The 27,278-nt window shown below is 54.6% G+C and overlaps 3 protein-coding genes and 1 long non-coding RNA gene across 6 annotated transcripts in view; 2 read left to right on the top strand and 2 right to left on the bottom strand.

The window, feature by feature from the left end:
* Positions 1–9,216, top strand: part of SIN3A (SIN3 transcription regulator family member A) — a 33,744-nt gene extending 24,528 nt beyond the window's left edge. For all 3 annotated transcript variants that reach the window (XM_038146938.1, XM_038146935.1, XM_038146934.1), the window contains 9 exons: positions 460–698; positions 1,891–2,074; positions 2,244–2,817; positions 3,656–3,825; positions 4,840–5,013; positions 5,703–5,795; positions 6,146–6,240; positions 6,431–6,638; positions 8,004–9,216. In XM_038146938.1, coding sequence (XP_038002866.1) covers positions 460–698; positions 1,891–2,074; positions 2,244–2,817; positions 3,656–3,825; positions 4,840–5,013; positions 5,703–5,795; positions 6,146–6,240; positions 6,431–6,638; positions 8,004–8,234 — 1,968 coding nt within the window. In that variant the 3' untranslated portion in view covers positions 8,235–9,216. The remainder of the gene's footprint in view (positions 1–459; positions 699–1,890; positions 2,075–2,243; positions 2,818–3,655; positions 3,826–4,839; positions 5,014–5,702; positions 5,796–6,145; positions 6,241–6,430; positions 6,639–8,003) is intronic.
* LOC119705022 lies at positions 8,977–11,394 on the bottom strand. The gene is made up of 2 exons (XR_005258113.1): positions 11,224–11,394; positions 8,977–10,210 (listed from the first exon to the last, which is right to left on the bottom strand). It is a non-coding gene; the product is annotated as an uncharacterized LOC119705022 (long non-coding RNA).
* Positions 11,395–11,622: 228 nt separating this feature from the next.
* Positions 11,623–23,454, top strand: MAN2C1 (mannosidase alpha class 2C member 1). Its single transcript, XM_038146960.1, has 26 exons — positions 11,623–11,734; positions 12,327–12,452; positions 12,933–13,056; positions 13,307–13,377; positions 13,521–13,698; positions 14,165–14,354; positions 14,707–14,813; positions 15,823–15,933; positions 16,292–16,384; positions 16,500–16,616; positions 17,065–17,160; positions 17,462–17,607; positions 18,035–18,158; positions 18,319–18,440; positions 18,951–19,036; positions 19,499–19,669; positions 19,953–20,035; positions 20,216–20,310; positions 20,431–20,535; positions 20,718–20,874; positions 21,198–21,341; positions 21,419–21,528; positions 22,077–22,156; positions 22,283–22,428; positions 22,591–22,694; positions 22,769–23,454. Exons 1-26 carry the CDS (start codon positions 11,643–11,645, stop codon positions 22,884–22,886), a joined length of 3,096 nt encoding a protein of 1,031 aa, XP_038002888.1. The 5' UTR covers positions 11,623–11,642; the 3' UTR covers positions 22,887–23,454.
* A 147-nt stretch (positions 23,455–23,601) lies between these two features.
* Positions 23,602–27,233, bottom strand: NEIL1 (nei like DNA glycosylase 1). Its single transcript, XM_038146961.1, is given in 10 exon segments — positions 23,602–23,949; positions 24,105–24,318; positions 24,449–24,522; positions 24,858–24,885; positions 25,361–25,485; positions 25,633–25,732; positions 26,230–26,308; positions 26,462–26,581; positions 26,680–26,903; positions 26,905–27,233. Coding segments are annotated over 10 exon segments (1,278 nt in total). The 5' UTR covers positions 27,199–27,233; the 3' UTR covers positions 23,602–23,929.
* Positions 27,234–27,278: the final 45 nt, after the last annotated feature.

Raw genomic sequence — 27,278 nt, 5'->3', positions numbered from 1 at the left:
AACGGCCAGCATGGAATTGTTGCATCTTTTCTGTTCTTCCTGCCCACGTAGTGCAGGAGAACATGCATTCCCCCTGTAATCATCTGCAAAGCAATATGTTCAGGATTTTAAATGACTGACATTTTGACTGGAAATGGAAGTTAGCTGGGCAATTACCTGAATCTGCACAGATTTGGCACGTCCTTTTGTAGGGTAACTGTCAATTGTGTTCTATTCCCAGCTGGAAGATGTAATTTCCGAACAGTATCATTCTGGTAGCCTTTAAATTCTTCCGCAGTATTATTTAGGTAGCAGATGAAATGTAATTGGATTATTTTAGAGCAGCTGAACACCAAAGTGCTGGAGTACACCTTGTTAAACAGGCGCAGCTTCTTGTTTTGTGTCACTTGAATGTTTGCCTCCGTGAAGTATCGTGTTTTGTCTATTCAAATGCTACGGCTAATGCACTGTTCTCTCCAGCTGGATGTTGTCTTGGAGACCAACCTGGCAACCATCCGCGTTCTGGAGGCAATCCAGAAGAAGCTGTCACGCTTGTCTGCAGAGGAGCAGGCCAAATTCCGGCTGGACAACACCCTGGGGGGCACCTCGGAGGTGATCCACCGCAAGGCTCTCCAGAGGATATACGCTGACAAAGCGGCAGACATCATCGATGGGCTTCGCAAGAACCCCTCTGTGGCTGTTCCCATCGTACTGAAAAGGTACTGGCTGCCCCAGCGCCCTGCCCCAGCGTCCCTTACGAAGGGTAATGCACTCCGTGACCTCCAAATTTATGGAAACTTGGCTGATTTCTGCCCCTAAGGAGTGTGCCCTCCACAAGGCTGTGAATTTGCCCCAAAAGGTTGTGGCTGCCCCACCCCTGTAAGTGTTGACGGCCAGGCAGGACTTGGAGCAACATGGTCCAGTGAGAAGTGTCCCTGTCCATGGCAGGGGGTGGAACAGGATAATCTGTAAGGTCCCTTCCAAACCAAGCCATTCCATGATTCTGTTATTCTGTGAAACTAAAAAGTTCATTTATATTCTGGACAGTTGGTGTATTCCATAATAATCACCTAGAGGGAATTGCCCTCCTGAAGCAAAATCCTTACAGCTCAGCTGGAAGGATATAGAGCTTTTGTTGTCTCCTCTTAAACTTTTTTCTTCCCTGGTGTCAGCAGTGTGTGTAAGATAAAGGGAACTGTTGTCCCAGGGCTAACTGTGATCCTTTTCCAAATCCTATGGGTCTGTGTGCCCAGATCATGGTGTCTCTGCTAGCCCCAGATTCCCTGAGGAATGTTTCTGTTGTCAGGCTCCCCTTCCTCAGTTAAAGGGGAATGGATGCTGCAACTCCTTGGGGAAGGTGGAGGGGATGTGTAAGCAGCACAGGCTGTTTTATCTCTGTGGGGCTCTTGGTCCTGTTTTGGAGTTCTGGAGCTGGGCAGAGCAGCCTTCCCAGGATACCTGCAAGGTCCCAGTTTCCCTACCCTTCTTGGACTGAATCAGGGGTGCTTTGCTTGGGCTGCTGAGTCAAGGTTCAGGAGTGCGTTCCCAGGACACTCAGATGTCCATGCTTTGTTCAGTTGTCCAAACTAAGCTGCCCCTGTTCCACAGGTGGAGCTTTCTGGGGATTTCTGAGAGACCAAGGCCAGCTTTTTTGCCTTCCCTGTCCCTTTGTTCCCTCTCCTGAGGCTGCTTTGTTCCTGTGGGGTTTTACCTAAATGTTAAAAAAACACAGTGGTTTCTCCAGAAGGTCGTGTCCAGGGGGCACCTCCTGGAAAGCTCCTTTCTGTGGGATCTGTGGTCCATGCCCATTTCATTGGGAGCTCAGCTCTTGTCAACACTCTCCAAAACCCACGGGCCGAGGTTTTTCTTATTTGCTCACCTCTTAGCTCACCTTTGTTTTCTTAATCCAAGGTTAAAGATGAAAGAGGAAGAGTGGCGAGAAGCCCAGAGAGGATTTAATAAAGTCTGGCGAGAGCAGAATGAGAAGTATTACCTGAAATCCTTGGACCACCAGGGCATCAACTTCAAGCAGAATGATACCAAGGTCCTAAGGTCAAAGAGTCTCCTCAATGAGATTGAAAGCATCTATGATGAGGTGAGGTGGTCACCAGGAGTTTCCTTCCCTCGAGCTTATGCACTTTGCTAGTGCAGTTTCCGCTCTTCTTCCTCACAGTTTGATGAGGGAGGAAATCCATTTCTAGCAGGCTCTTGAGTGGTGGAGAGGGATTGTTGAGGCTGATTTTTATGCTGTTTCTTTGTTGTAGAGGCAAGAACAGGCTTCAGAAGACAATGCTGGAGTCCCCACAGGCCCACACCTCTCACTCGCCTATGAAGACAAGCAGATCCTGGAAGATGCTGCCTCTCTCATCATCCACCACGTGAAGCGGCAGACGGGAATCCAGAAGGAGGACAAGTACAAAATCAAGCAGATCATGTATCACTTCATTCCAGACCTGCTGTTTGCTCAGCGAGGTGAACTCTCGGATGTGGAAGAGGAAGAAGAAGAGGAAATGGATGTGGACGAAGCCACAGGGGCTGCAAAAAAGCACAATGGTGTTGGGGGTAGTCCTCCCAAGACCAAGCTGATGTTCAACAACACGACAGCCCAGAAGCTGCGGGGCATGGATGAGGTCTACAACCTCTTCTACGTGAACAGCAACTGGTACATCTTCATGAGGCTGCACCAGATCCTGTGCTTGCGGCTGCTGCGGATCTGCACCCAGGCCGAGCGGCAGATCGAGGAGGAGACGCGGGAACGGGAGTGGGAGAGGGAAGTGCTGGGCATAAAGCGAGACAAGAGTGACAGTCCTGCCATCCAGCTGCGACTGAAGGAGCCCAGTGAGTGACTTCTGGTGGGAGGCTGGGGGCAAAAAGGTGTTTCTGTTTGTAGTTTGGTGTCTTCAGGCATGTGACAGCAGTGACCCTTTAAGATGGGCTCTCTTTTATTATCCCTGGGGAGATGGGAAGATGTGGAGAACATAGGACTTGCACTAGCAGAAGGATAATACACAGCAATTATTTCATAAGAGCTTTTGTTGTACCCTTGCATATCCTCAAGTTCCCTAAGTAAAACCTTTCAGAAATAAATTGCTCATGGAGGAGGCTAGAGCTAGAAAGGAAAAGATTATGGAAATACCTGTGGCCTTAAAAGGTATGATTTTATGTACAAAGATTTATGTCCATGAAGGATGAGTTTAACTAACTCTTCAGCTCACGTGGGTCACCTGAGGACCAAAACTCACAGCAGCCCTTCCTGGGGGTGTTGTGATGCACTATATAGGTATTTAGATGTTCTGCACTGGGTGAACTGTTCCCATGGTATCCCTTGGTAAGGTGGTCTGTCCCTTGTAGCCTCTCCCTTCGCCCCTCCTCACTGGTGTCCCCTTGGCTGCAGCCTTCCGTCCCCGCCTCCCATTCCATGGGTATAAATGTCCCTTGGGTTTGGAGCTCTTGCTCTTTTTCCACCTGGAAGCCCTACGATGCAGATGTCCCCTTCCAGCTAATAAACAGGACATCAGAACCACGTGGAGAAAGAGCGCTTCTCGTCCTTTACTTCGTCCATGTAGGATCCATGCGGGCTTAAATCCCAAGCTAGCCGGGGGGATTTACAGCCCGAGACCCACGGGTTCCTTCCTGGGGGTGGTGTGCCCATGTCTCCCCTTCTCTCCTGCCGCAGTGGACATCGATGTTGAGGATTATTACCCGGCCTTCCTGGACATGGTGCGCAACCTGCTGGACGGGAACATGGACTCGTCGCAGTACGAGGACTCGCTGCGCGAGATGTTCACCATCCACGCCTACATCGCCTTCACCATGGACAAGCTGATCCAGAGCATCGTCCGACAGGTGGCTGCCAGCACGGCTGGGGCTGGGTGGGGCGGGGCAGAGAAAGCAGGCGGGTTGTTTGCTGCAGTGAGGACCCGGGCTCGCGTTGGAGGCTTTGTTGTAAGCCCACATGGGGAATTTCAGGGGTAGGAAGGTAAACTCAGGCTGTTTCTTCACCCAGCTCTCTGACCCTCATAATAGAGAAGGGATAGTGATTTTTGATCTGTTTGAATTATTGAGAATATCCTGTACAAAGTTTTCCTTGTTTTGCAGATGTTTTGGGATGTAAGTATTCAAAGCATGTCCAGAGCTAATCTTGCTTTAGCTTTGAAAAAAACCAAAGAAATCACATGTAAATAGTTCCTTTCCTTTCCATCAGTGCTGCAGGAGTGCACACTTTTTAGAAAAACCTTTTGTCTCTTTTATCTGGCTGCTGGAGTAGCTCATTTTGGCTGTTAAACTCCAGTCCTTTTATTGGGTTGGTAGGAAGAATGTGTGAGCAAAGGAAAAATTCTTGTGCCTTTTTGTGACATAAAGAACAAAAACAGACACAAGGGGCTGGAAGTGGAATAGCTTGGAAGGGCTTTCCTCTTTCAGAAGAGTAGAGCTGCTCTTCACAAGCCCTTCAGTCCAGAGATTAACTGAATTCAGAAGACAGTTGGGAGACTTTTGATTTTTAAACTTACACAAAATATAAATTTGATCTTGAACCTCCCACCCCTCTCCTCAGACACAGCAGCAGCCCCTTGGTGAGGAGAGGACACGCTGTGTCACAGAGCTGTGGCCCTTCCTCCCCTGCTGCTGATCAGAATGTTCTCCGTGTGTAGTTTTTCTCTGAGTAGTTATGCTTTGTTGCCTGCTAATTTTTGTGAAGATCTTGTAGGCTTTTCACATAGCAGCAGAGATCATCTGCAAGTGGAAGAAGCTAAGGGATTTTTTATTGCTTGAGCTCAATCTTATTGTCACAGTTTATTCTATTCTGGGGTGTAGCAGCCTCCCTGACAAACCCCTTGCCCCTGTTGCTCCTGTTTGCAGCTGCAGCACATCGTGAGCGATGAGATCTGTGTGCAGGTGACAGACCTGTACCTGTCAGAGAACAGCAACGGGGCCACGGGAGGGCTCCTGGCGTCCCAGTCCTCCCGCACGCTCCTGGAGGCCGCCTACCAGCGCAAAGCCGAGCAGCTCATGTCTGAGGAGAACTGCTTCAAGGTAAAGCCAGGCTCTGAACCGCGGGGTGAAACCAGCAGGAGCTGAGGGCCTGCCTTTGAAGAAGGGAGAGGCATCAGTCTTTTAAAAAAGAGCCTTGTTTAGGTACCCAAAAATAAAGAAAATTAACTCCGTCCCAGCCAAAACCAGCGCAGGTGCTGCCAGCTTTTAGAACATAGGTTAATGCTTCTCTAAGGACCCCTCAGAAATGAAGTTTCAAGGAGAAATATATTTCCTGGAGCAGCAGTGAATATCCCCTGTGCTTTACAGCAGCTTTGGGCTGTATCATACTGACTGCTCGGCCACCACTGTTTTTGATTTGTTAGCTCAAACTCTCCTGTTTCTCTGGTGTCTCAATTTTGTTGACTGTCGGGAGATCTGCCACTACTGACTGGGCATTAAATCACTGCTGCCTGCGTACATTGCTAATAAACCTGTGCTAATCAAATCCATACTTCCTTTGCTGAAGAGGCAGGAAGTGGTCAGGCCCTTTCTGAGCCAGAGAAGTACTTTGGATAAAAGCCTGAGTGTTTAATATTTCTTCCCATGCCCTCAAACTTACTTTGAGGGCCCAAGAAGCCCCAGAAACTGCCAACTTGCTTCATTGTCCCTTTGCCCCACTGAGAAGTGAAGGTGTTTGTTTCTATTTCAAACCTCCTCTTGCTGAAGCTCCTTCTGCTTTTTCTTTGTAGCTGATGTTCATTCAGAGCAGAGGTCAAGTTCAGTTAACCATTGAGCTGCTGGACACAGAAGAGGAGAACTCGGATGACCCTGTGGAAGCAGAGGTAAGGGCAGCTTGTCCAGAGAGCTGACTGTGATGGTCAAGGTTGCTCTGGACCAGAGTGTCCATGCTGAGTGGTGGCACGGTCCGTTAGCACAAGACAAAGAAACATCAAGGACGTGCCGTAAAGCTTCCAGTGATGTGAGCAGGCAATCCTTCTCGGTTTATTTCATGTTAGAAAATACTCAAAGCCACATAAAGAACCATTGTACCTGCCTTTTTGGGCATAAGATACACAGAGCCTTCAGAAGGCATGTTGTGTTCTTCTGCATGACTTCCAGCTTGGCCTCCTCCACCCCTGCAGTTGTTTGGTGGGAGGGCAGTGGCTGATGCGTGCTCTGTGCTTGCTTCCAGCGCTGGTCCGACTACGTGGAGCGCTACGTCAACTCTGATTCTACCTCCCCCGAGCTCCGCGAGCACCTGGCCCAGAAACCCGTCTTCCTGCCCAGGTGAGTGGCCAGGCTGTGCTGGGAAAGGCCCTTAGAGCTCGTCTCATTCATCCCCCTGCCGTGTGCAGAGACACCTCCCGTAGACCCTGTCCAACCTGGCCTTGAGATCACTGCCTGAGCTGAGCTTAGGCCCAGCTGTGCAGAGCCAGGGCGTGGCTGCTAATCCCGAGAGGGGTTCTCTGGTTTGCAGGAACCTGAGGAGGATCCGCAAGTGTCAGCGTGGTCGGGAACAGCAGGAGAAGGAAGGGAAGGAGGGAAACAGCAAGAAGTCCATGGAGAACATAGAGAGCCTGGACAAGGTGGAGTGTAAATTCAAGCTGAACTCCTATAAGATGGTGTACGTGATCAAATCTGAGGATTACATGTACAGGAGGACCGCGCTGCTGCGAGCTCAGCAGGTAGGAGCCAGCCAGAGAACGGGGTGGGCTGCTGGTGTGTCCTGGGACTCGGGGAAAGGAAGGAGGCATTGCCCTTCCAGCTGTTGGGGAAGCTGTAGAGGTTTGGGTTTATCCAAGATGAAAAGAGCTTGTGACTCCAGATGGGTGAAATTTAGGAGGATTGCACTGGAGGAAACTGATCTGGTCATCTGGATGCTTTGACACTCTCCTTTTCTCATCTTATGGGAATATTTCCATCCACTTCTATCATGTATTTAGATTTATAAAACAACTGTTTACCATGTTTCTTGCTGATGAGATATAGATAGTGGATTCAGTTCATTAGTTGTAAAGTAATTTGTCTTAAACTTTGCATCCGCATCAGATGAGAGCATTTTATTGCAGTGTAGTGACTCTTTGAAATGCTGATACTAGGATTTTGATTGAATTCTGTCTATCTCATTCAACTGGCTCCAACCTCAAGGAAATGTAAGCTTATAAGCAGGATACTGTGTGCCAGTGCTCTTCACAGAGAATCTGAGCTTAAATTCTTGAAGTGTTGAATATGTAGTGTGCAGCTTAGCCCTTGGTTGCTGGAATACACTGAGGGAGCTGTAGAAGCTACATTGGATTTTGGAAACAAATCTATTGGATTTAGCATTTAACACCCCAAAGCAGTTCAGTCTCTGGGAGAAAAACAAACAAATAATAAAATCTGTAAGTTTTAATCTGGAGGTTTAATTATATTGGCTGTTTTCAATTATGACTGTAGCCATGGCTTTATACCATCTGTCCTGCGTTTTACATTCCTTAGGCAGATGCTCTTACCCAAAAAAGTGCACAGTTCTTCCTCTCCTGATGTTTCTGTTAAGTCAGAGCTTCTTGAGCCTGTTAGACCTGACCTGGAACTTAAATTTCTGTCGCAATTGTGTCCCCAGCACGTGTAACGCACACTGACCTTGCTCTTTCCTGGGACTGTGCCCCTCTCTGGGGGCTGGGGACAGACCCCAAGGGCTGGGGAGAGCAGGACTTGCCTGGTCCTGGGTGCTAGCAGAGGCGAGTAATGCACTCACTCTGGGCTGGGCATTCAGCTTTCATGCTCACACTGGATATGTTCCATGTCCCCAGCCTGTGAACTGCTGTATTAAACAAAAAGCATAAACTTTTTTATATTTCTGAGCTCATTTTGCCACATATTTGCTTGGAGAGGAGACCCTGGGGGGATCTTCATCAGAGCTTACCCTCTGTCGTTAGTCCAGCCGCCTGCATTACAAACCCTGTGTGTTTGATCCCCTTGCCCGTGTCACCCAGTAGCCAAGCTTGGTGTTATGCTGCAGTTTGGGGACCAAAGCTGCCTTTTCCTAACACCTCTCCCTGTTTCTGCAGTCCCACGAAAGGGTGAGCAAGCGGCTGCACCAGCGGTTCCAGGCCTGGGTGGACAAATGGACCAAGGAGCACGTGCCCCGCGAAATGGCAGCCGAGACAAACAAGTGGCTCATGGGTGAAGGCTTGGAGGGCTTGGTGCCCTGCACCACCACCTGTGACACAGAGACCCTGCACTTTGTCAGCATCAACAAGTACCGCGTCAAATACGGCACGATATTCAAGACACCCTAGGAGCGCCCCGGGGCGAGGACGAGCCCGGGAGATGTGTGTGTGTGCGCGCATCCAGGGAAGGAGGGAGATGCCTTTCTCCCCTCACTGTGTATCTCCGTCACATGGCCACTTGACTAGTGCGTGGCTGGTGCAGCCCGTCCCGGCGGCATTCCCCGTGGGGACGTGGATCTCCGCCCGGGGCCGTGGGCTGCCGGCCCTTGTGGGCAGGAAGGACCCTTCTCTGAACTGAGCCATCCCAGAGAAACACCACGAGCTCGTACACACCAGCAGCGTTGAGGCTTTGACTCCCCGGAGGCCCTGAGCGGCGAGGGAGGGGAACAGGATGCTCTCCAGCACCGGGCGGCCGGGCTGTGTCCCCGGAATCCCCAGGTGCCCGTCACCGCCGGATTCTCCTCTCCCAGCGGGCTCCGGCGTGGGGCCGCGGGGCAGCGCGCCCCGGATTCCTCTCGCTCCCTCCCCTCCCTCCCAGGCTGGACTCACCCTGTGCAGATCGGTCTGTCCTTTCTAGTGCCAGTGGAACTGTTTTATTTTTATTTTGGGTTTTTGGTTTGGTTTTTGTTTTGTTTTGTTTTTGGTTTTTTTTTTGTACCTGCTTGTTTACTAGTCTCTCCTAGTGCCATGCACCAGCTTTTCACACACATGTACGTACACACACACAGCAGAGAACAACACGATTTTAACATGTTCCCCTCCTTTTTTGTAAATAAATGTACAAATTGTCAATTTTTTTGGTTTTTTTTCTTTTTGTTTTGTTTTGTTGTTTTTTTTTTAATTAAAGGAATTATGCTTGATGTGCTAGCATAACTGTACTAGCTTCTTGTGTACCATAGTACCAGGTGGCTTGAGAATTAGTACCGACAGACAGACCGATGGAGACATTTATTACACTTTTTACCAAAGGGAGTTATCATTGTAGTGCTTTTGTGTGGAAACTTTTTTCTCCTTTTTTTGTAAATAAAAAAAATAATGTCTTTGTTCTTAACTGGAGGAAGACACTCGCTCACCCACAGCCGTGTTCCTGCTCTGAGAGGCACTGTTGCAAGTTTTGGGGTGGGAGAGGGGAGGAGGGAAGAGGGAGGTATAATCCAACCCCTTTTCTAAGGCTGGGAAGAGGAAACAGCAGAGGCAGCCTGTGTGTTTGGGGGTTAAACAACTGAGGTATAAGCAGCCTGAAAGAAATATAAATATAGAGTATATAATTTTAATTTTTTTTAATGTTTGGCTTTTTTCCTGGTGGGTAATTTTTATCCACCTTGTCTTCCAGCTCCAAGGATCTTCGCTTTTGGGAAGTGTTGCTGAGCAACTCAGCTGGGGCTGATTGTGCTGATGTATTTTTCCCTTTCTGTCTTGGAGAAAACATCATGGGAAATACCAAGCCAGTATTCGACAGAGCTGCTCTGCGTGTGTGTGCATGTGGGCAAGAGGAGGAGGAGGGACTGGGGGGTCTCTGTGCATTTCACTCCAGCACTCCACATATGGGATATATATTTTTTTAAGTAGAGAAATTTAACGCTGGCAGATATTTAAAACGCGGGGGAAGATTCTGAATTTAAACATAAAGGAATCAGCACAGACTTTGTAAGCCACGACAGCCACCACTCCACCGTGTCTCCTAAACAGGAGGTGGCTCTGCTAGCAAAAATCCATGCTGCCAGTCCTGCCCACCTGGAGTGGCTTCCATCGTCCCTGGATAGGGAGCCACGAGCAGGGCTCTGCCACGACTTCAGCCCCTCCAGGGACTCACTGTGTCTAGAGACAGCAGGTTCACAGAACCATACAACAGCCTGGGTTGGAAGGGACCTTAAATATCACCTAGTTCCAGGCTCTCCTGCCACCACAGCTCCTGCCCTGCCACAGAGAGACGCCGGGGAGCAGGGCTGGAGGGGGACCTGGAGCCGGGGTGGGAGTCACAGCCCCGAGGGGCCACGAGTCCTTGGCAGCCACTGCACAGCAGGCAGGTCTGGAATGGGAGCCTCCTGTGGAGAAGAGGGAGAGAAAGAAGAGCCCAGCAGGGGATTTTCACACTTTGCTAGCAATAAATCACCTGTCTCCTTTCGCCTCCTTTGCTGTAACCAGGCAGGAAGGGGCTCTCATGTGTCCTCTTCCATTCCAAAGGTGTCATGCACGCTCCCCTATTATTCCCCCCCTTTTTTATTCTGGCGTATGCTCGAGGTGATGTGGAAGGGAAAAATCTTTGGTGATTTAGACTTTTGGCCAGCTTGGAAGTACCAGCTGCTGCTGCTGCTTGGTGGGGGTCCTATGCTAGGAGGGTCCTGTGCCTGCATGTCGTTGAGCCAAGGGGGGCTGGTGCAGGTCCCTGGGACACACCGTGGGGAGACCTCTGCCTCTGGTGCTCCATCTGACACCCCAGCTCTGCTCCCGGCCTGTACAATAGCAGAGGTTTGCTTTTTTTCTAATTTTCTTTTTATTTGATCTTGCTTTTTGTACTCTGTAACATGATCCTCGGCCCACAACCCATGTGATTTCTATACCAATGTTGTAAACTTGACTGTAGCGCAGTATTTCCATTAAAACATCAGGGCTGAGCATCGTGTACAGATTCTTCCTTCCCTCCTGATGATAATGACATTTTGGGGCGATTTGGAGGCAAACCAGGACATGGAGCAGAGGGTGCAGGATTGCTTAGGCTGAGGGACAGCGATGAGAGGGTTCTGCCTTCTCCTCACCCAGGGAGTGCTCAGGGTGGGATAAGAATCTTCTCCCAAACTTGACAGGCAAACACATCCCCCCCAGAAGCATCAGAGACACAAGCATGATCGCAAGGAGCTCGCAGCAGAAACGAGCAAGAAACTTGTCCCTTCCCTCGGGAAACCTCCCTTAGGCCTTCTGAGCAGCCGCCTCCAAGCACTCAGCAGGGACGAAGGTCATCAACGCGTGTCTTGTGAGGACTCACCCGCACAAATACCTCCGAGACACGAGCTCCAGCCCCACCACGGGCACAGCACCACCGAAACCTGCTGCTACTCACGTGGGCCCGAAAGATTCTCCCACTCGAGCCGGCCCGAATTCCTGCACGACAGCCTCCTCGTACGGGATGCGCCGCGGAGGCGGGAAGCAGGAGAGCTGGAGGCAAGGAGGGCGATCCCCGGGGCCGCCCCGATCCGCAGAGGGCCGGGCGGGCTCCGGGCGGGCTCCGGGCGGGCTCCGGGCGGGCTCCGGGCGGGCTCCGGGCGGGCTCCGGGCGGGCTCCGGGCGGGCTCCGGGCGGGCTCCGGGCGGGCTCCGGGCGGGCTCCGGGCGGGCTCCGGGCGGGCTCCGGGCGGGCTCCGGGCGGGCTCCGGGCGGGCTCCGGGCGGGCTCCGGGCGGGCTCCGGGCGGGCTCCGGGCGGGCTCCGGGGCTCGGCCGCGCCTGCGCCGCGCCGGGCGGGGCGGGGGCTCGGGCGCTGCCATGGCCGCGATCAAGCACCGGCGGACGGCCCTGGAGCGAGTGGAGAAGTTCCTCTCCGACACCTACTTCACCGACTGCAACCTGCGGGGCAGGTGGGCAGCAGGGGGACTCTCCGGGACACCCCCGGGGCGGCCGGGATGAGCTCCGGTGCGTCCCCTCAGGGGGGGGACGCTGCCCCGGGGCGCTGCCGGCCGTGGGTGCGGGGACCCGGGGAGCTCAGTGGCCTCGCGCGGAGGGGACAAATCACACACACAGACACACAGATAAACAGACACACACAGACACACAGATAAACAGACACACAGACACACACAGACACACAGACACGCGCACACACACACAGAAAGACACACACACACACACAGACACACACAGACAGACACACAGATAAACAGACACACAGACACGCACACACACACATAGACACACACGCCCTCCTTAGTGGCCGTGGAGCGCTGCCCCGGGGCTCCACGGCACAGCCCCTCAGCCCCCCAGCCCTCCCCTGGCCACCCGGGGCCAGCAGGGCCCTTTATTACTCAGCCTTTATGACTTTATTACTCTGTTAATATTATTGAGGGTGATGGGTGGTGGCAGGGCGATTCAGCCGTGCTGTGAAAGCTCTATACCACCCCGGGCTAGTCCGTGCGGGACTGATCTTGCTCATGCGGCCGTCTGCGACCACAGGCTTTTTGGGGACCGCTGTCCACCGGCATCGCTCTCTTGCTTCCAGACTCCGCGGCGCATCCCGTACGAGGAGGCTGTCGTGCAGGAATTCGGGCCGGCTCGAGTGGGAGAATCTTTCGGGCCCACGTGAGTAGCAGCAGGTTTCGGTGGTGCTGTGCCCGTGCTGGGGCTGGAGCTCGTGTCTCGGAGGTATTTGTGCGGGTGGGTCCTCACAAGACACGCGTTGATGACCTTCTTCCCTGCTGAGTGCTTGGAGGCGGCTGCTCAGAAGGCCTAAGGGAGGTTTCCCGAGGGAAGGGACAAGTTTCTTGCTCGTTTCTGCTGCGAGCTCCTTGCAACCATGGTTGTGTCTCCGATGCTTCTGGGGGGGATGTGTTTGCTTGTCAAGTTTGGGAGGAGATTCTTATCCCAGCAGTGGTCAGACAAGATGCTGCTGGCGGTTTCTCTGGGGTTCCAGAAGGGCACAGGTTGAATCAGGTGTGTGAATCCCGCCAAACTCGTGGGCTGTCCCCACTCTGTTTTTTCCATGGAGGGCTCTGAGGAAGCGTGCTTTCCCTCGGGAGAAGGTCACACAGTGGACTGAGGTTGCTGCTCACTCTCTTCCAGGTGGGAGACGTGCTGGTTTAAGGTGGAGCTGAGCATCCCCCCGGCATGGGCAGGGCGGGAAGTGCACTTCGTCTGGGAGAGCGATGGGGAGGGCATGGTGTGGCGAGATGGCCAGCCTGTCCAGGTATGGAGACACGGAGCAGGGCTGTGCCAGGTGCCCTGCTATGTACACACTGGTGACCTTTGGCACCCCTGACATCTTCTGTGGTAGTGTGTGCAGGGCTCTGTTCCTGTTCCTGTGCCAACAGTTATCCCACAGCCTGTGGGACCAGCCCCTCTGTCCAGCTGGACTTTGGGGTATCTTATCCTGCCCATCCAGCCTGCTGTCATGGACCTCTGCTGACATCTGCTGAATGTGCCATCTTCCTGTGCAGGGATTGACCAAGGAAGGTGAGAAGACCAGTTACATCCTGACAAGAAGCCTGAAAGAGTCAGAGCCCCACAGGTGGGTGGTCAGGCCAGCCAGAGCCCCCCACTGCTGGGGGACCTTGATGTTGTTGGAAGCCGAGAAGCCAAGGACACACACGTCCTTCTGTGTGTCCTGGTGCTTGTGACCTGCTCCCTGATGGTCTCCTCTTGTCCCCACAGCCTGACACTCTACGTGGAGCTGGCCTGCAATGGGCTCTTTGGAGCTGGCAAGGGCAGCATGATCGCCCCTCCAGACCCAGACAGGAGGGTTACCCTGAGCAAGGCTGAGCTGGTTGTCTTCAACAGAGATGTCTATGAACTGCTGGTGGATCTGGAAATACTGCTGGACATGGCTCAGGTCTGGGAGCTCCTCTCCCCTTTTTTCACCTTTTCCTCAGCTTCACTGCATCTCCTCCTCCTGCTGTTCTGTGACCTGAGACCTTGGAGGGGAAAATGTTTGCTGCTTCTGCTTTAGCACAAGTGACAGTGTCTGGGCTTGATGATCCTTTTGGGTCCCTTCCAACTCAGGATATTCTAGAGAAGGAGAAACCTGAATTGAGAGAAGCCACAGGTGTTTTTTCATCCACTTTCTGCTCCAAGCAGGTTTATTAACTGGTCCCCTGGAATGAGCATATGTGGAACCTGGATTTGGAAGGCATGTGAGAAAAGGCAAAAGGCTGTGTTTGTGAAGCAGAGACATGGTGTCTACCTGTTATGACTTCCTGAGATAGATGTTGAAAGGAGGTAGCAGGTTCTCCTCGAGGCAGGTGACATCTGAGCTGATACAGTGGCCAGAGTCATACTTTTATCCCTCTCAACCCCAGCTCCTCGGGGAGGAAAACCAGCGGAGTTTCCAGGCACTGTACACTGCCAACCAGATGGTCAACGTGTGTGACGTTACGGACCCCGCCACCTTCCGTGCTGCGCGTGACCTGGCTGCAGCCATCTTCAGCCAGAGGAACGGCGAGAGCCAGCACACCATCCACGCCATGGGACACTGCCACATTGACTCTGGTGAGAGCAGCACAGTGCTCCCTCTCCTCTCACCTGGAGGCCAGGGTGTGCTGCCCTAGGGGAGAACAGGCTGCCCTTGGGTTCCAGGCACAGGATGCCATGCCTTGAGAGGAGGGAATGCTGCCACACTGCTGGTTTGTCACCGGAGCAGTGTGGGAGTGTGGGTCTGGCTAGCTGTGCCCTTTGGAACACTGGTGGGACTGGGGATGAGGGATGAAATACAATCGGCTGTCTTCCACCCGCTGGGCTTCACCCCTCAATTTCCCATCCCAGGAGAGGTTCAGAGAGGTTCCAGCTCTGTGAGGAGCCTGGGTAGGTAATAACCATGGTGGGGCCATGCCTGTCCCCACAGCCTGGCTGTGGCCGTATGAGGAGACCATCCGTAAGTGTGCCCGGAGCTGGGTCACCGTGGTCCATCTGATGGAGCACAATCCAGAGCTCACCTTTGCCTGCTCCCAGGTGAGTGATCTCCCTCTGGACACCTCTCCTCTGCTCGTGGCATGTTGCTTCTCCAGCACAAGGAGATGGGGGGTTGTAAGTGGGTCAAGGCTGTTTTGGGTCTGGGGTTTTCAAGGAGGCAAGAGCAGTTGTTAGTTGCTGTAAAGTTGTTTATTGCATGAATACATCAGTCTCGAAGGCAAAGAGTTCAAGGTGTTAAAAGTCCATGCTAAAGTATTAAAATCCATGCTAAAATCCTTCTGGCATAGAGTCCCAAGCAAGAGCTGCACTGAAACAGCTGCTCTCTGGTGTAGGGAAGTCCCAGGCTTCATGCAGGAACAGCAGCAGCAGCAGGCACCACAGCCTTCTTTCTTCTTTTCTTTCTTCTTTCTTCTTGTCTTCTTCTTGTCGTCTTCTTCTTCTTGTTCCTTTTAATACAGGAGGACTTTTATACACAAAACAACCAATCAGCTAAAAGCACGATTCTAAAACATTCTTTCTAATGCAAAAGTAGTATGAAAGTAGTGTCAATTCTTACCTAATATTATCTATTTACCCAAATATACTGTTTTCTTACTTAAAACTTACGTGTATAAGTTTATTCACGTGAATAGTTCTATTTATGCACATAGTTCTGTCTGTTCTAGAGAAGGAAGAGAGCTGGAGGAGAGCAATCAAATCTCTGCTATGTTTTTGATATGTCTGGAGCCAAGTTACTGAACTTTAAACTAGGCCTTAGAGCCTTTACTAGCTAACACAGTTTCTTAAGGTACTTAAAATATACTTCTACTTATTTAAAACTGTAACTTACACTTGCGCTTACTTAAAACTTAAACCTACACTTCTGCTTCATATCTGTGTGGCTTAATACATCTTAATTTCTCTGAAGGCTTTAATTCAAGCCCTGCGTTCATCTCTCTCTCTGAGGAGCTCAAAGAGGCTTGCATTCCAGCACGCGGCGAAGCAGAAGTGCTGCAGAGAGAAGGGGCAGGGCGTGGGGGAGCTGGGGCTGACCCCTGTGCTCTGGCAGGCGCAGCAGTTCGAGTGGGTGCGGAGCTGCTACCCCGGGCTCTATGCACGCGTTCAGGACTTCGTGGCCAAGGGACAGTTCGTTCCCGTTGGAGGCACCTGGGTGGAAATGGTGAGTAGCGCGGCGAGCCTGGCTTGCCACACCTTCCCTGCGCCACCCTCTGGGACCAGGCCTGATGCTGCAGGGGAGAGCAGAGCCTTTGCTGAGCCTGTCTGGTTGGTGATGCTCTCCAGGCCTAGAAACAGCGGCTGTCTGAAGTGTCCAGCCAGCTGGACAAAGTACAGAAGTACAATCCTCCCAAATCACTCCCTGAGAAAGGAGCTTTGGACTCCCTGGTGCGTCCCTCCTTTTCCCCTCTGCCTGGCCCTGTTGAGGTTCTCCCCACGATTTGCCAGGGAATGAGGGTCTTCCAAGATCTCTCCTTCCCTGTGCCTGGCTTTCCTCATGGACTCCCCGTGCCTTCCCCCAGGATGGGAACCTGCCCAGTGGGGAGTCCATGGTGCGGCAGTTTCTCCAGGGACAGAGGTTCTTCCAGGAGCAGTTTGGCCGGATCTGCTCGGAGGTACTTGTTCTTTTCCATCACACCTTCCTCGCCCACCATCTCCTTCCACCCCTTGCTCTTTGTGAGGCTGGGCTGACATGCGTGCGTCCCTCTCCCTCTGCTCCTGTGCTCCCAGTTCTGGCTGCCGGACACATTTGGGTACTCAGCCCAGCTGCCCCAGCTGATGCGTGGCTCTGGGATCCAGCGCTTCCTCACGCAGAAGCTCAGCTGGAACCTGGTGAACTCCTTCCCGGTGAGCTGTGCTGCCTTCTCCCCAGGGGATGGGCTGTGGGTGCTGGAGTCTTCTGCAGGGCTGGACCTGTTGGTTCCACAGTTCTTCAGTTCAGCTAATGCAGACTCTGCTTCCAGAAGTCACTAGGTTTTTGTGGCAGTGATGTCCTGTCAGGCTTTAGGAGAGAGGAAGGACGTGAATAGAGATCCAGCCCTAGATATTCCCTCTGCTTCCAGATGGGAAGCTGTGACTTGTGTGTGGGTCCAACAGACAGCACATCCAGTCCCTGCCCTGGTGGCATTCCCTGTTCTTGTCCTCTCCTTGAACTGATCCTGCACCTGGTCAGGGCATCCTGCACCAGGTCAGGGCATCCTGCACCTCCCTCGAGAGAAAGTGAGGGCTCAGTTTGAACCCTGAAGAGGCTCTGAAATGCCCTTGTGCACAGCATTTTCCCTTCTCTCCCCTCCAGCATCACACCTTTTTCTGGGAAGGCATTGACGGTTCGCAGGTCCTGACCCATTTCCCCCCTGGCGATTCCTATGGGATGCATGGGCGAGTGGCAGAGGTGAGTGAGGTTGCCAGACCTGCAAGGGAAGGGCAGTGCCAGCCCCCTGAGGCCAGGTTTGAGGCTCCTGGGAGAGGGCCCTGCCTGGGAAGGGAGCGGGATATCTGGCAGCATTGTTGGACAAGGGCTGTTGGGGTGCCTGACACCAAGATGTGCCCATGCCTGATTTAGGCACTTTGGGCTGGGGGAGAGCAGCATGACTGGGCTTTGCACCCTAAAGACTGACCTGGCTTTCTTGTATGGAGCTGTGGGAGCTGGGGCTGGGTGCCAGGGGACTGCAGCTGCCCAAAAATCCTTCCAGATGCTGAAAACAGTGAAGAACAACAAGGACAAAGGCCGTGTGAACCACAGCGCGTTCCTTTTTGGCTTTGGGGATGGAGGAGGGGGCCCCACGCAGAAGATGCTGGACAGGATGAAAAGAATGAGTAACACAGATGGGCTGCCCAGGTGAGAGGAGAGCTCCCACCCTCTCTCCTGGCAGGGGCATTTGTTGAGCCAGGCCTGGCCTTCGGCACTGCCAAAAAAAAAGGAGAAGGGCAGGGAGATGGGCAAGCAGAAGGCTGGGAAGGATTTTCAGGGGGATGGAATCTCTGCATCATCAGGAGCTGTAAGAACAGGCCCACAGGGCAGCCATGGACTGCTTGTGACCTCTCAGGAGAGCTGTGGGGTGAGTGGCCAGCACAGCAGCTGTGCCTGGGTGATGTCCGTAGGAGAGGGACTGGCTCACAGGAGAGGGGTGGGAGAAGGGTGAGGGGAATACTTTGTATGGCTGTGTTGCAGTTTTTGAGGCTTGTCACCTTTCCAGCCTGGATGCAACATTAGCCATTCACAGGCTTCTCCCTGGCTCATCACTGTCTGTGTGTCTGTCCCACAGGGTGCAGATGTCCACCCCTGACCAACTCTTTTCTGTCTTGGAGAAGGAGTCATCCCAGCTGTGCACCTGGGTGGGAGAGCTCTTCCTCGAGCTGCACAACGGCACCTACACCACGCAGGCCCAGGTGAGGGTCCCCTCCCAGGCAAGGGGGCCGTGCAAACTCACAGCATCTGCAAGCAGCCAGCCCTCCTGCGCCGGAGCTGGGATTCTGCTGCTGGCGTGGGAGATCCACTCCCAGCCACCCATTTCCTGATCATCTTCCTTCTGGCCTGAACTGGCACCAGATAAAGAAGGGGAATCGGGAATGTGAGCGGATTCTCCACGACGTGGAAGTGCTCAGCAGCCTGGCTGTGGCTCAGGACGCAGCATTCCAGTATCCTGCCAGCCAGCTCCAGCGGCTCTGGAGGTGAGGGAGGGTAGGAGCACTGGTGGCACCAGGGCAGAGTTCAGTGCTGCAGCGCTGTGTGTTCACAACCCCTGCCATAAACTGCTCAGGAATCTACCTGGAAAGAATTCGCTGCTTTGCTTGATTCCCCTGCTGAAAGATAACTCCAAACCCTCACTGCTCTGCTGTCTGGAAGCTTCATTTCCTACCGAAGCTTCTTCCTCCCCAGTTTTGGCTTGTTTGAGCTTGTGCAACAACGTATCTCATAGCCCTGAGGGGTAAAAACAAATCGCTCTTGCTGCCTGCGGTTGTGGTTTACTGAGATGACAGCTGACAAGCCCTAACATAAAGGGATTTAAAGGGTGCTGTGGAAAAAATCCTTTTCTCTCAAGTGTTGGGTAATGGGGAACAGTAACTAAGTTTGTCTGTCTTGCAAACAGGGCTCTTGTTTGAGAGAAGAGCTTGAGCTAAGCCAGCACGAATCCAGGCCTCTCCGCCGCTTTCTTCCCTGGTTTCTGCTCTCCATTTTAGGTTATTGCTGCTCAACCAGTTCCACGATGTCCTGCCAGGCAGCTGCATCCAGCTGGTGGTGGAGGATGCCCTGCAGTACTACTCAGGTGAGCAGGGAGTTGGGCTAGGAGGGCACCCCCCTGTGCAGCAGGTCCTGCCTGGTGGGGCTGGGGAGGTTCCAGCCCTGGACTGCCAGGGCCAGCTCAGCAGGCGTGTCTGAAACAGTGTTAGATTAGCAGGGGAGCCAAGGCACTGAGAGCCATCCCAGTTCATCGGCTTTTCCGCTTGCTGCTGGCATGCCAGGATGGACTCCCACCAAGGTTTGTTTCTGCCTGCCCAGGGGGGCTTGCAGGAGCTTCGGTAACCAGAATTTTCCAGCTGAGCTGGCACAGCTCATCGTAATCTTGTAATAACAAAGTTTGGGATAATTATACACTTTAATCACTAATAGATAATAATAATTAATGATAATTAGCAGTTGTATCTTGGAAGGCGATAAAGCGTGTGTACATTGCACGGGGAGTGCCAGAAGCTCTCTCAGAGCCAACTCAGGCCCTTTTTCTGCCCAGAGATCCGCAGGGCTGGTGCTCAGCTGCAGGAGGAGGCTGTGCAATCCCTGTGCAGGGATCTGCTGCAGCCCGAGGCGTGCAGCACCCGCAGCAGCCTCGTGTTGAACACCTTGTCCTGGGAACGCACCGAGGTGATCTCCAGGCCTGGGCCAGACGGAACAGAGACTTTGGGTATGTCTGACCTGGGAGTAACTCTTGTAGCAGGGTTCTTACAGGGGCAGAGATAGCTAACAGGGAAATACTCTGCCTTTCCCTCCCCTGGGGAGGGTTTTATTGACTGTTCAATTTGTTCTTTGGACAAGTTGAAAGGGAATGAAGTCTCTGAAGTGTGCATGAAGAAGAGGAGGGTACGGGAGGAGGCGGTAGATCTGACATGACAGCAGCAGGGCAGCAGTCGTGTCACGTAGGGTTCAGTCTGGGGCGAGTGTTGGAACAGAACCTCTTTGCTTTCCAGCTCTGGTGACAGTCCCCAGCATGGGCTATGCCCTAGTGCAGGAGCCATTCGTGCCTGCTCAGCCTGTGGCAGTGAGGAAACAGGTAAGCACAAGGCAGATTTCCTCAGCTCTGTGTTCCCCACGTCAGAGGGTGTTTGAGAAGAAATCATGGTTAGGGTTGAAAGGAGGAGAAATCTCAGGAATCCACATGATAAATTTGCATTGGAGGCACTCGGCTCCCGCAGGTGGGGTCTGTGACATCTGTTTCTGGCCTTTTCCCAAGGAGGATGGCTCCATTACCATGGAGAATGGGGTAATTGCTGCCTGCCTGGACACGATGGGCCGCCTGACCTCGCTTCAGCTGCTGGACTCGGGGAGGTCTGTGTCACTCAGTCCTGGCCCTGAGCTCCTCAAACCTCTCCCAGGACTTCTCACTGTGCACTTTCTCCACTGCCAGTCCTTCTGATGCTGCTGTTCCCCTGTTCCACTTTCTTTCAGAGAGTCAGTCCCGGACGGCTGCTATGCCAACCAGTTTGCACTCTTTGATGACGTTCCCCTCTACTGGGATGCCTGGGATGTGATGGATTATCACTTGGAAACCAGGTAGAGGAGCAGTGCATGCAGCACTTGGATTTTGGCTTTGCCCTGAGATTCTTGCCTCCCTGTCAGTCCTAGCTGTAAGAGAGCATTCACGCTGGAGAAGTGAGTGCCTGCTGTGTGGGTGGCTGCGTTGGGATTTGCATCTACCAGGCTGAGACTCTCTCTGCCTTCATTCCTTTCTCTAGGAAGCCAGTGACAACGCTGCTGAAGCCTCTAGAAATCACCCTGGCTGGGGGCCTGCGGGGAAGTGTGAGGTTCTCCCTGCAGGTCGGGAAAAGCAGCACCTTAACCCAGGAGATCATACTGGATGCCATGTGCCCCTACCTCCGCTTCCTGACCCAGGTTTGGCCCGTGGCTGCTGTGTGACACTAACATCCTGTGCAGCTGCGAGCTGGGGAGCTGAACCTTGTGCCTGAATTATATCCCCACTCCCTGTTTTCTTCCCTGGAGTCCCCTGCTGCCTGTCCTCCTCTGCAGCAAGCAGCCCAAGGCTGGGGGTCCTGAGGACCAAGGGTGGAAGTGGGACCCACCCGTTCATCCGTGTTGAGACTCTGGTGTGTTTTTGGTGTAGCTGATGTGCACTGGCTGCTGCACTCCGGGACACGAGAAGTGCAGTGTCTGCCTGTCGGTCCCCCATGATGACATCCTTCTGCTGCCACGTTTAGGTGGAGTGGAAAGAGGCTCACAAGTTCCTGAAGGTGGAGTTCCCTGTGCAGGTCCGGAGCACAAACGCTACCTACGAGATCCAGTTCGGCCACCTGCAGCGGCCAACGCACTGGAACACGTCCTGGGACTGGGCTCGCTTCGAGGTGAGCAGGGAGCTGCTCTGCTCCTGCTCCAGGCAGTGGCTCCGTGTGCTGAACACATCCCTTGGTGCCTGCTGCAGGTGTGGGCTCACAAGTGGCTGGATCTCTCCGAGCATGGCTTTGGGGTAGCTCTGCTGAACGACTGCAAATACGGAGCATCGGCCCACGGGAACATCCTCAGCCTCTCCCTGTGAGTTAGGGATGGGTGAGGGGGGCTGCTGTGGTACTCTGCCTGCTGAAGTGTCTCTTGGAAGTCAGCACAACACCTGCTCCTAAATGACCTTGGTTAGAACAAGGAAATAGTCTGGTGGGTGGCTGTTTTCTGAGAATTTGCATGACTTACATTTTCTTAGTCAGTTAGAACTAATTCCTGTGAACTGTGCTCGAAGATAATTCAGGAGAGATCAGATTTGTATTTGTAGCAGGTAGCTTTTCTGGTGCTACCCACGAAGGGAGGCTTAAGGAGAGGAAAGGAACAGGAGTGTTAATGTTACGGGTGCATACAAAGCTAAAAGAAACTGCCTATTCCAGTTTGACTCCGTCAGCTGCAATTTTCACAGGATGACACCCCAGATTTTAGCTTCTGGGACTGTCCAGGGTCTGTTTGCTGTTGCGTGTGTGCTTCCACTTCAGGGCCCAGCCTCGAGCTAGCAAGGGGAGCAGCTGTGTTGTCGCAGTGCTCTGGGTGACAGTGGGTGCTGCCGAGGCACTGGTGTCACTAACCTCACCTTGCCTTAGGCTGAGAGCACCCAAGTCCCCTGATGCCACGGCAGACATTGGGCACCACCAGTTCAGCTACGCTGTGATGCCTCACCGGGGTGAGTGACAGAGCTGGGCCCTGTGGGGACACGCGGGCTGGGGGCTGCTCTAGTGAGCCTTGGGGTGAGCGTGCCTCTGGCTGTGTGCGTACAGGGGCTGACCAGAGAGAGGTTCTTGTGCTGCAGGTTCCTTCCAGGAGGCCGGTGTGATTCAGCAAGCCTACAGCTTGAATTTCCCCCTCCACGTGGTGCCAGCCAGCTGTGCCCAGTGCCCAGCCTGGAGCTCCTTCTCTGTCAGCTCGCCTGCCATCGTGCTGGAGACTGTCAAGCAGGCAGGTGCTGGGGTGGAGGAGGGCAGGGCAGAGGGGCTGAGGTGCTGCTGTGGAGCAGAGTTTGCTCTTTCACCCACACCGAGTGGTGGTCAGGCTCAGCTGAAAACAGCGACTTGTGTGGGAGAGGCTGTGCCTGTCTCATCTCTCTGAACCCCCCCAAAGGCCGAGGACAGAGCTGAGGCTGTGGTGGTTCGGCTCTACGAGGCCCATGGCAGCACAGTCACCGCCTGGCTCCACACCTCCCTCCCCGTTAAGGAGGCCATGCTGTGAGTCCGTGCAGAAGGGCTGGGGGTGGGTGGGGATGGAGATCAGTCCTTCAGCCTTGTGCTTTGCCCCCCAGCTGCGACCTCCTGGAGCGTCCGCTTGCGCAGGGCCACCTGCCTCTGGAGCAGCGGGGCCTGAGGCTTTCCTTCACACCCTTCCGCGTGCTCTCCGTCCTCCTGGTCTGGAGCCACTGACACCAGACATCGCCCCTTGCTGGTGCTGCAGCCCCCGGGACCAGCACCGAGCTCAAATCGCAGACTGAGCTGTTCCACATCCCAAGAGTCGTGCAAGGCAGCAGTTCAGGCAAGGGCACTGTCCCCATGCCCTGCACCCAAGTGTCAGAGAGCAGTGCTTGAACAACCCTGCTCCTTAGGGAAGGACAGCTGCCCACTGCTCAGCCAGGGTAGGTGGTCTTGAGTGAGTTCTGGGCTCATTCAAGTGTGGACAAAGGTGCAGACAGGCTGGTGGCCCTGCAGGGGCTCTGCTCCTGTCACAGAGGTTTGGGGACCAGCAGCTTCCACAGTGACCCCTGTGTCACAGCCTTCATCTTGTCCAGCAGTGAGTGTAAAAACACACTCCAGTCCTTCCCTTCTCCCCCTGCCTGCCCCTTGCACTGCCCTTGCGGAAGAGGAAACAAAACAAAAATTAAAAAAAATCAAGAGCATTACATAAAAACAAGCTCCAGCCTGTTTTCTGAACCTGTTTCCAGGTAACTGCATTGACCCACCTCCTCCAGGTATTTGTTGTAGTTGCTCCTTTAGTATGTGCCTGAGCAGGAGCTCACTCCTGGCACTGGGGAGGCTGAACTTACCTTTATTTTGGGGGGATGAGGTGAAGTCTGCTCCAGCCCCTGTGGAGAAGAGGCTGGGCACAGAGGGATTTATCCTTTGCACGAAAAGGCATGCACGGTGATTTCTACACAAAATACTTTATTAGTCAGCTAAAAACAGTGATTGGATCAGCAGCCAGCAAGGGGAGAGGGAAGAGTCAGAGTCCAGCACAACACGTGGTCCTGGCCCTTTTTCCCCTGAAATGCTTGTGGACAGCAGGAAAAGCCCCGTCACCAGGCTCAGCTTCTCCCTCCCACACTGGCAGGATGCCACAGCAGCAACAAAGTGTGAGCACGGGTAGGGAGCAGCTCCATTTTTACTAGCACTACCCCTGGTGCGTGGCCAGGCCCTGCCTGAGCTCCTCTTGGCCCCTAAAATGCCCCTCGGGAGGTGGCAGCAGGTGACAGTCACACGGCAGGGGCTGCACCTGGCGAAGGAAGAGGGAAATGAGGAGTCAGAGGGCAAGGGGGTATCCGGCTCTGCCCCATGGGCTCCTCTCCTGCCCCTCCATCCCCTTGCCACGAGGGAGCTCTCCCAGAGCCCCCAGGTGTGCAGCAAAGCCACAGGCACTGCCAGGCTCACCTCTGCCCCTGCCAGCAGATGTCCGGCGGCTTCTTCTGACACTCTGAGGCACCTCAGGCGAGGCTGGAGCAGCAGTCACTGTCCTCCTCCCCCGAGCACGTCCCTTCCTTGGTCTGTCAGCCTGCTCTTCCTGCTCTTCCTTCACTTCCTTCTCCTCCAGCTTGGGGGATTTCGCTGCAGCCCTGCGACGCTGCTTCGAGGCACGCGGGGTGGCCTGGGTGGGCATCAGAGCCAGAACTTACCGAGGTGGGAAACTCCATGTGGGATCATCACCATGAACTGGTGAGCAGCCCGAGCAGGGCACGGGCAGCAGGACAGCCAGAGACAGCCCCAAAGCTGCTCACCTTGGGGCTCGGTGCCTCGGGGTCTGCCTCCAGCTGAGGGCTCTTCTTGCGGGGCGTCTTGCGGGGTCTCTGCCCTGCACGAGAGGATGTGGGGTGAGGAGGGGATGAGGCAGAGCCTGCACCCCAAGGGACAGCCCATGGCGCAGTGACCTTGCAGGGATGCTGTTCTGAGTGAGGAACTGCAGGATGAAAACCAGCTGCACCCAGGCAGGTTTGGATGCTGCTAAGAAGCCTTGGGGACAAACGGCTTCTGTCCCCTGGTGCTAACGACTGTCACAGGCCTGTCAGCACCCCAGAGAGGAGGGCTTTGCCCCTGCCTGTGCCCCTGTGCTGCACAGCAAGAACAGGGTTTCCTGGGAGCCCTCCTGGAGCACGAGTGGGTCCCACAGGAAGGGGAGAGGAAACTCACCTTTGGGAGCCATGGGGCCAGGCTCTCCCTGTAAGGAAGGGACAGAGCATTGACTGGGGTGCAGTCATTCTGCAGGCAGCAGCAGCAGAATCCCTGCCCCTTCTCCGTCCTGCAGCCACTGCAGTGATAGGGAAACAGCCACATTTCCCTGGGAAGGCAGGGGAGTTGGGCTTGCTCTGCCCACCCTTTGCCTTGGGGACTCTGCCATCATCCCCTGTACCTGCAAGACCCCAAACACAGGGCCCAGGAGGGACGAACAGGGCTGCCAGACCACCCAAGCACACCCCTTCCCTCCATCTGCTGCAGATTGCTCACCACCCATTAGCTGGCTGCCCACCACAAAGGAGGTCCTCGTCATTCCCATGCCCAGCAGCTTGATGGAGAGGGAGACCCTCAGCCACACAGTGTAATGGGAGGCTCAGCAAGCAGAAAACAGGCCAGTGTCCCCTTAGAGGAGTGGTTTGGGGGCCTCCCAGCTCCAGGCAGCAGCCCCAGGCTCCTACCTGGAACCATATGGTCCTGCCACTGCGGTCACGCAGGGAGCTCATGCCAGGCACCAAGTAACACTGCAGCCAGTTCTTAAAGGCAGAGTAATTATCCGGGTGCTCAGGGTCCAGGAGCTGCTTCTCTGGGAGGGGAGACAGGCAAAGGACAGAATCAGAGCCGAAGCCGTGATCACCGTGTCAGGGTGGCCCCCCAAGCCCCCTGATGCTGAGAACGCAAAGCCCCGGCCTCCCTGCCAGCCCAATCCCCACTGCCTGTCTCGTCCCCTCACCCGCCGTGATGACCTCCATGGGCACGGCGTGGCACAGCTCCAGGAGGTCTGGGTTCTCCTGCCTCAGCTTCACCTTCTTGCTCAGCGTCAGGGAAGGATCCTGCGGGCACGGAGAAGGGCAGAGAAGTCATGTGCCAGCTGCCTCTGCTTCCTCGGCTTCTCTCCTCCCATCCTCTTCCCCATCTCTTGCCCTCCAGAGGATGAGCTACCACGCTCTCCACACATGACAGCTCTGAGCTCACACACAGTAGGCTTCCAACTTAGCTACAAAGCCGTGAAAGAGGGCTAACACACAAAAACACCAGCAGCAGGTCGTGTAGTTCGTTTTCAGGCTTAAAATAGCCACTTCTTCCCCCCTGAGGCCACAAGATCAGCCTTGGGCTTTACTGCAGCCTTCCCCTTGGAGATTTTAAGCTTGCAAGGTGTTTCCTTCACCTCTTCCTCTTCACCCACCCCAAAAACACTTGTAGATTTCCTTAGGTGAGGAGGCTGGCAGAGATCATCACTAAGGGCCACGGCCAACCCAACCCCTGCTTCTGGCATCTGTCTGAAAACCTGCTGCTCTCTGAGCCTGTGACAGCACCTGGTACTCCCCACCTTCTTCCTCCTCTCCTGCTCCTGCTCCTTCAGGGCCTCCAGCACGGTCCGAGCTTTTTCAAAGGGAGGGATCTTCGACCTGAGAGAGTTACACACCAGCCTGAAACCTCGCTCTGCCCTTCCAGTGTCTGCCAGCGGAGGAGGCACGGCCGGCTTAGCCAAGGAGCTGTCAAGCTCCAGCAAACCCTCAGAGCCTAAACCTCCGTGGCAGCGGGTGCTCAACCCACCTTACCTGTACAGGATCTCAGCACGCAGGTAATTCCCAATTCCATTGAAATACTTCTGGTTTAAGAGGACCTCACAGATGGGCTTGTCGAAAGCCCTGTCATCCAGGTTCTTCAGCACATTCTCCCTGCAAGCGAGCACGGGCCATCAAGAAGAGTCGCCCGGACATGTCTGTGCAGGAAAAGCGGCCAAAACCGAGCAGGGGGCATTCCTCGGGACGCTCACCTGAAGGCCTGGTACTCGGAGACGACGCAGGGCCCGCGTTCGGGCTGCCAGGCGTCGCCCAGGCGCCAGGACCCGAAGCGCCGGGGGTCCACGAAGCAGAGGGCGCGCGGGGGGCTCTCCCGGGTCAGGAAGCGCAGGTGGGCATGGCGGGGCAGCTCGGCGGCGGGGCTCAGCCGGAACGACCCCGACATGCCGAAGCGGAACACCAGGTCCTGCGCGGGGGGGGCCGGCGGCGGGGTCCAGCGCGCTCAGCGTCAGCCGCAGCTCCTTGCCCCGCGCGACGGCCGAGACGCTGTAGGCCTCGCTGCGGAAGGGCACCTCGGGGCCGCGGCCCACGGCCGAGCGTTCCACGCCGCCCGCGAACACCAGCGCTCCGCACGCCCCGTTGATGAAGCGCCCGGCCAGGTGCAGCTCCGGGCACTCGGGCATGGCGGCACTGCCCGGCACGGCCCGGCCCGCCGCGCCGCCTCGCCACGGCCCGCCCCCATTGGCCGCGGCGCGGGCCAGGCGCGCTCCCATTGGCCGCGGCGCGGGCCAGGCGCGCTCCCATTGGCCGCGCGCTGATGCCGCAGGTCGGCGCGCTGCCGGGGCGGCCCCGC

This window comes from Motacilla alba, chromosome 10, assembly GCF_015832195.1.
Source record: "Motacilla alba alba isolate MOTALB_02 chromosome 10, Motacilla_alba_V1.0_pri, whole genome shotgun sequence".
NCBI classification, from domain to species: Eukaryota; Metazoa; Chordata; class Aves; order Passeriformes; family Motacillidae; genus Motacilla; species Motacilla alba.
The sequence above is the reverse complement of the archived record's forward strand: the minus strand, read 5'-3'. Positions and strand labels throughout refer to the sequence as shown.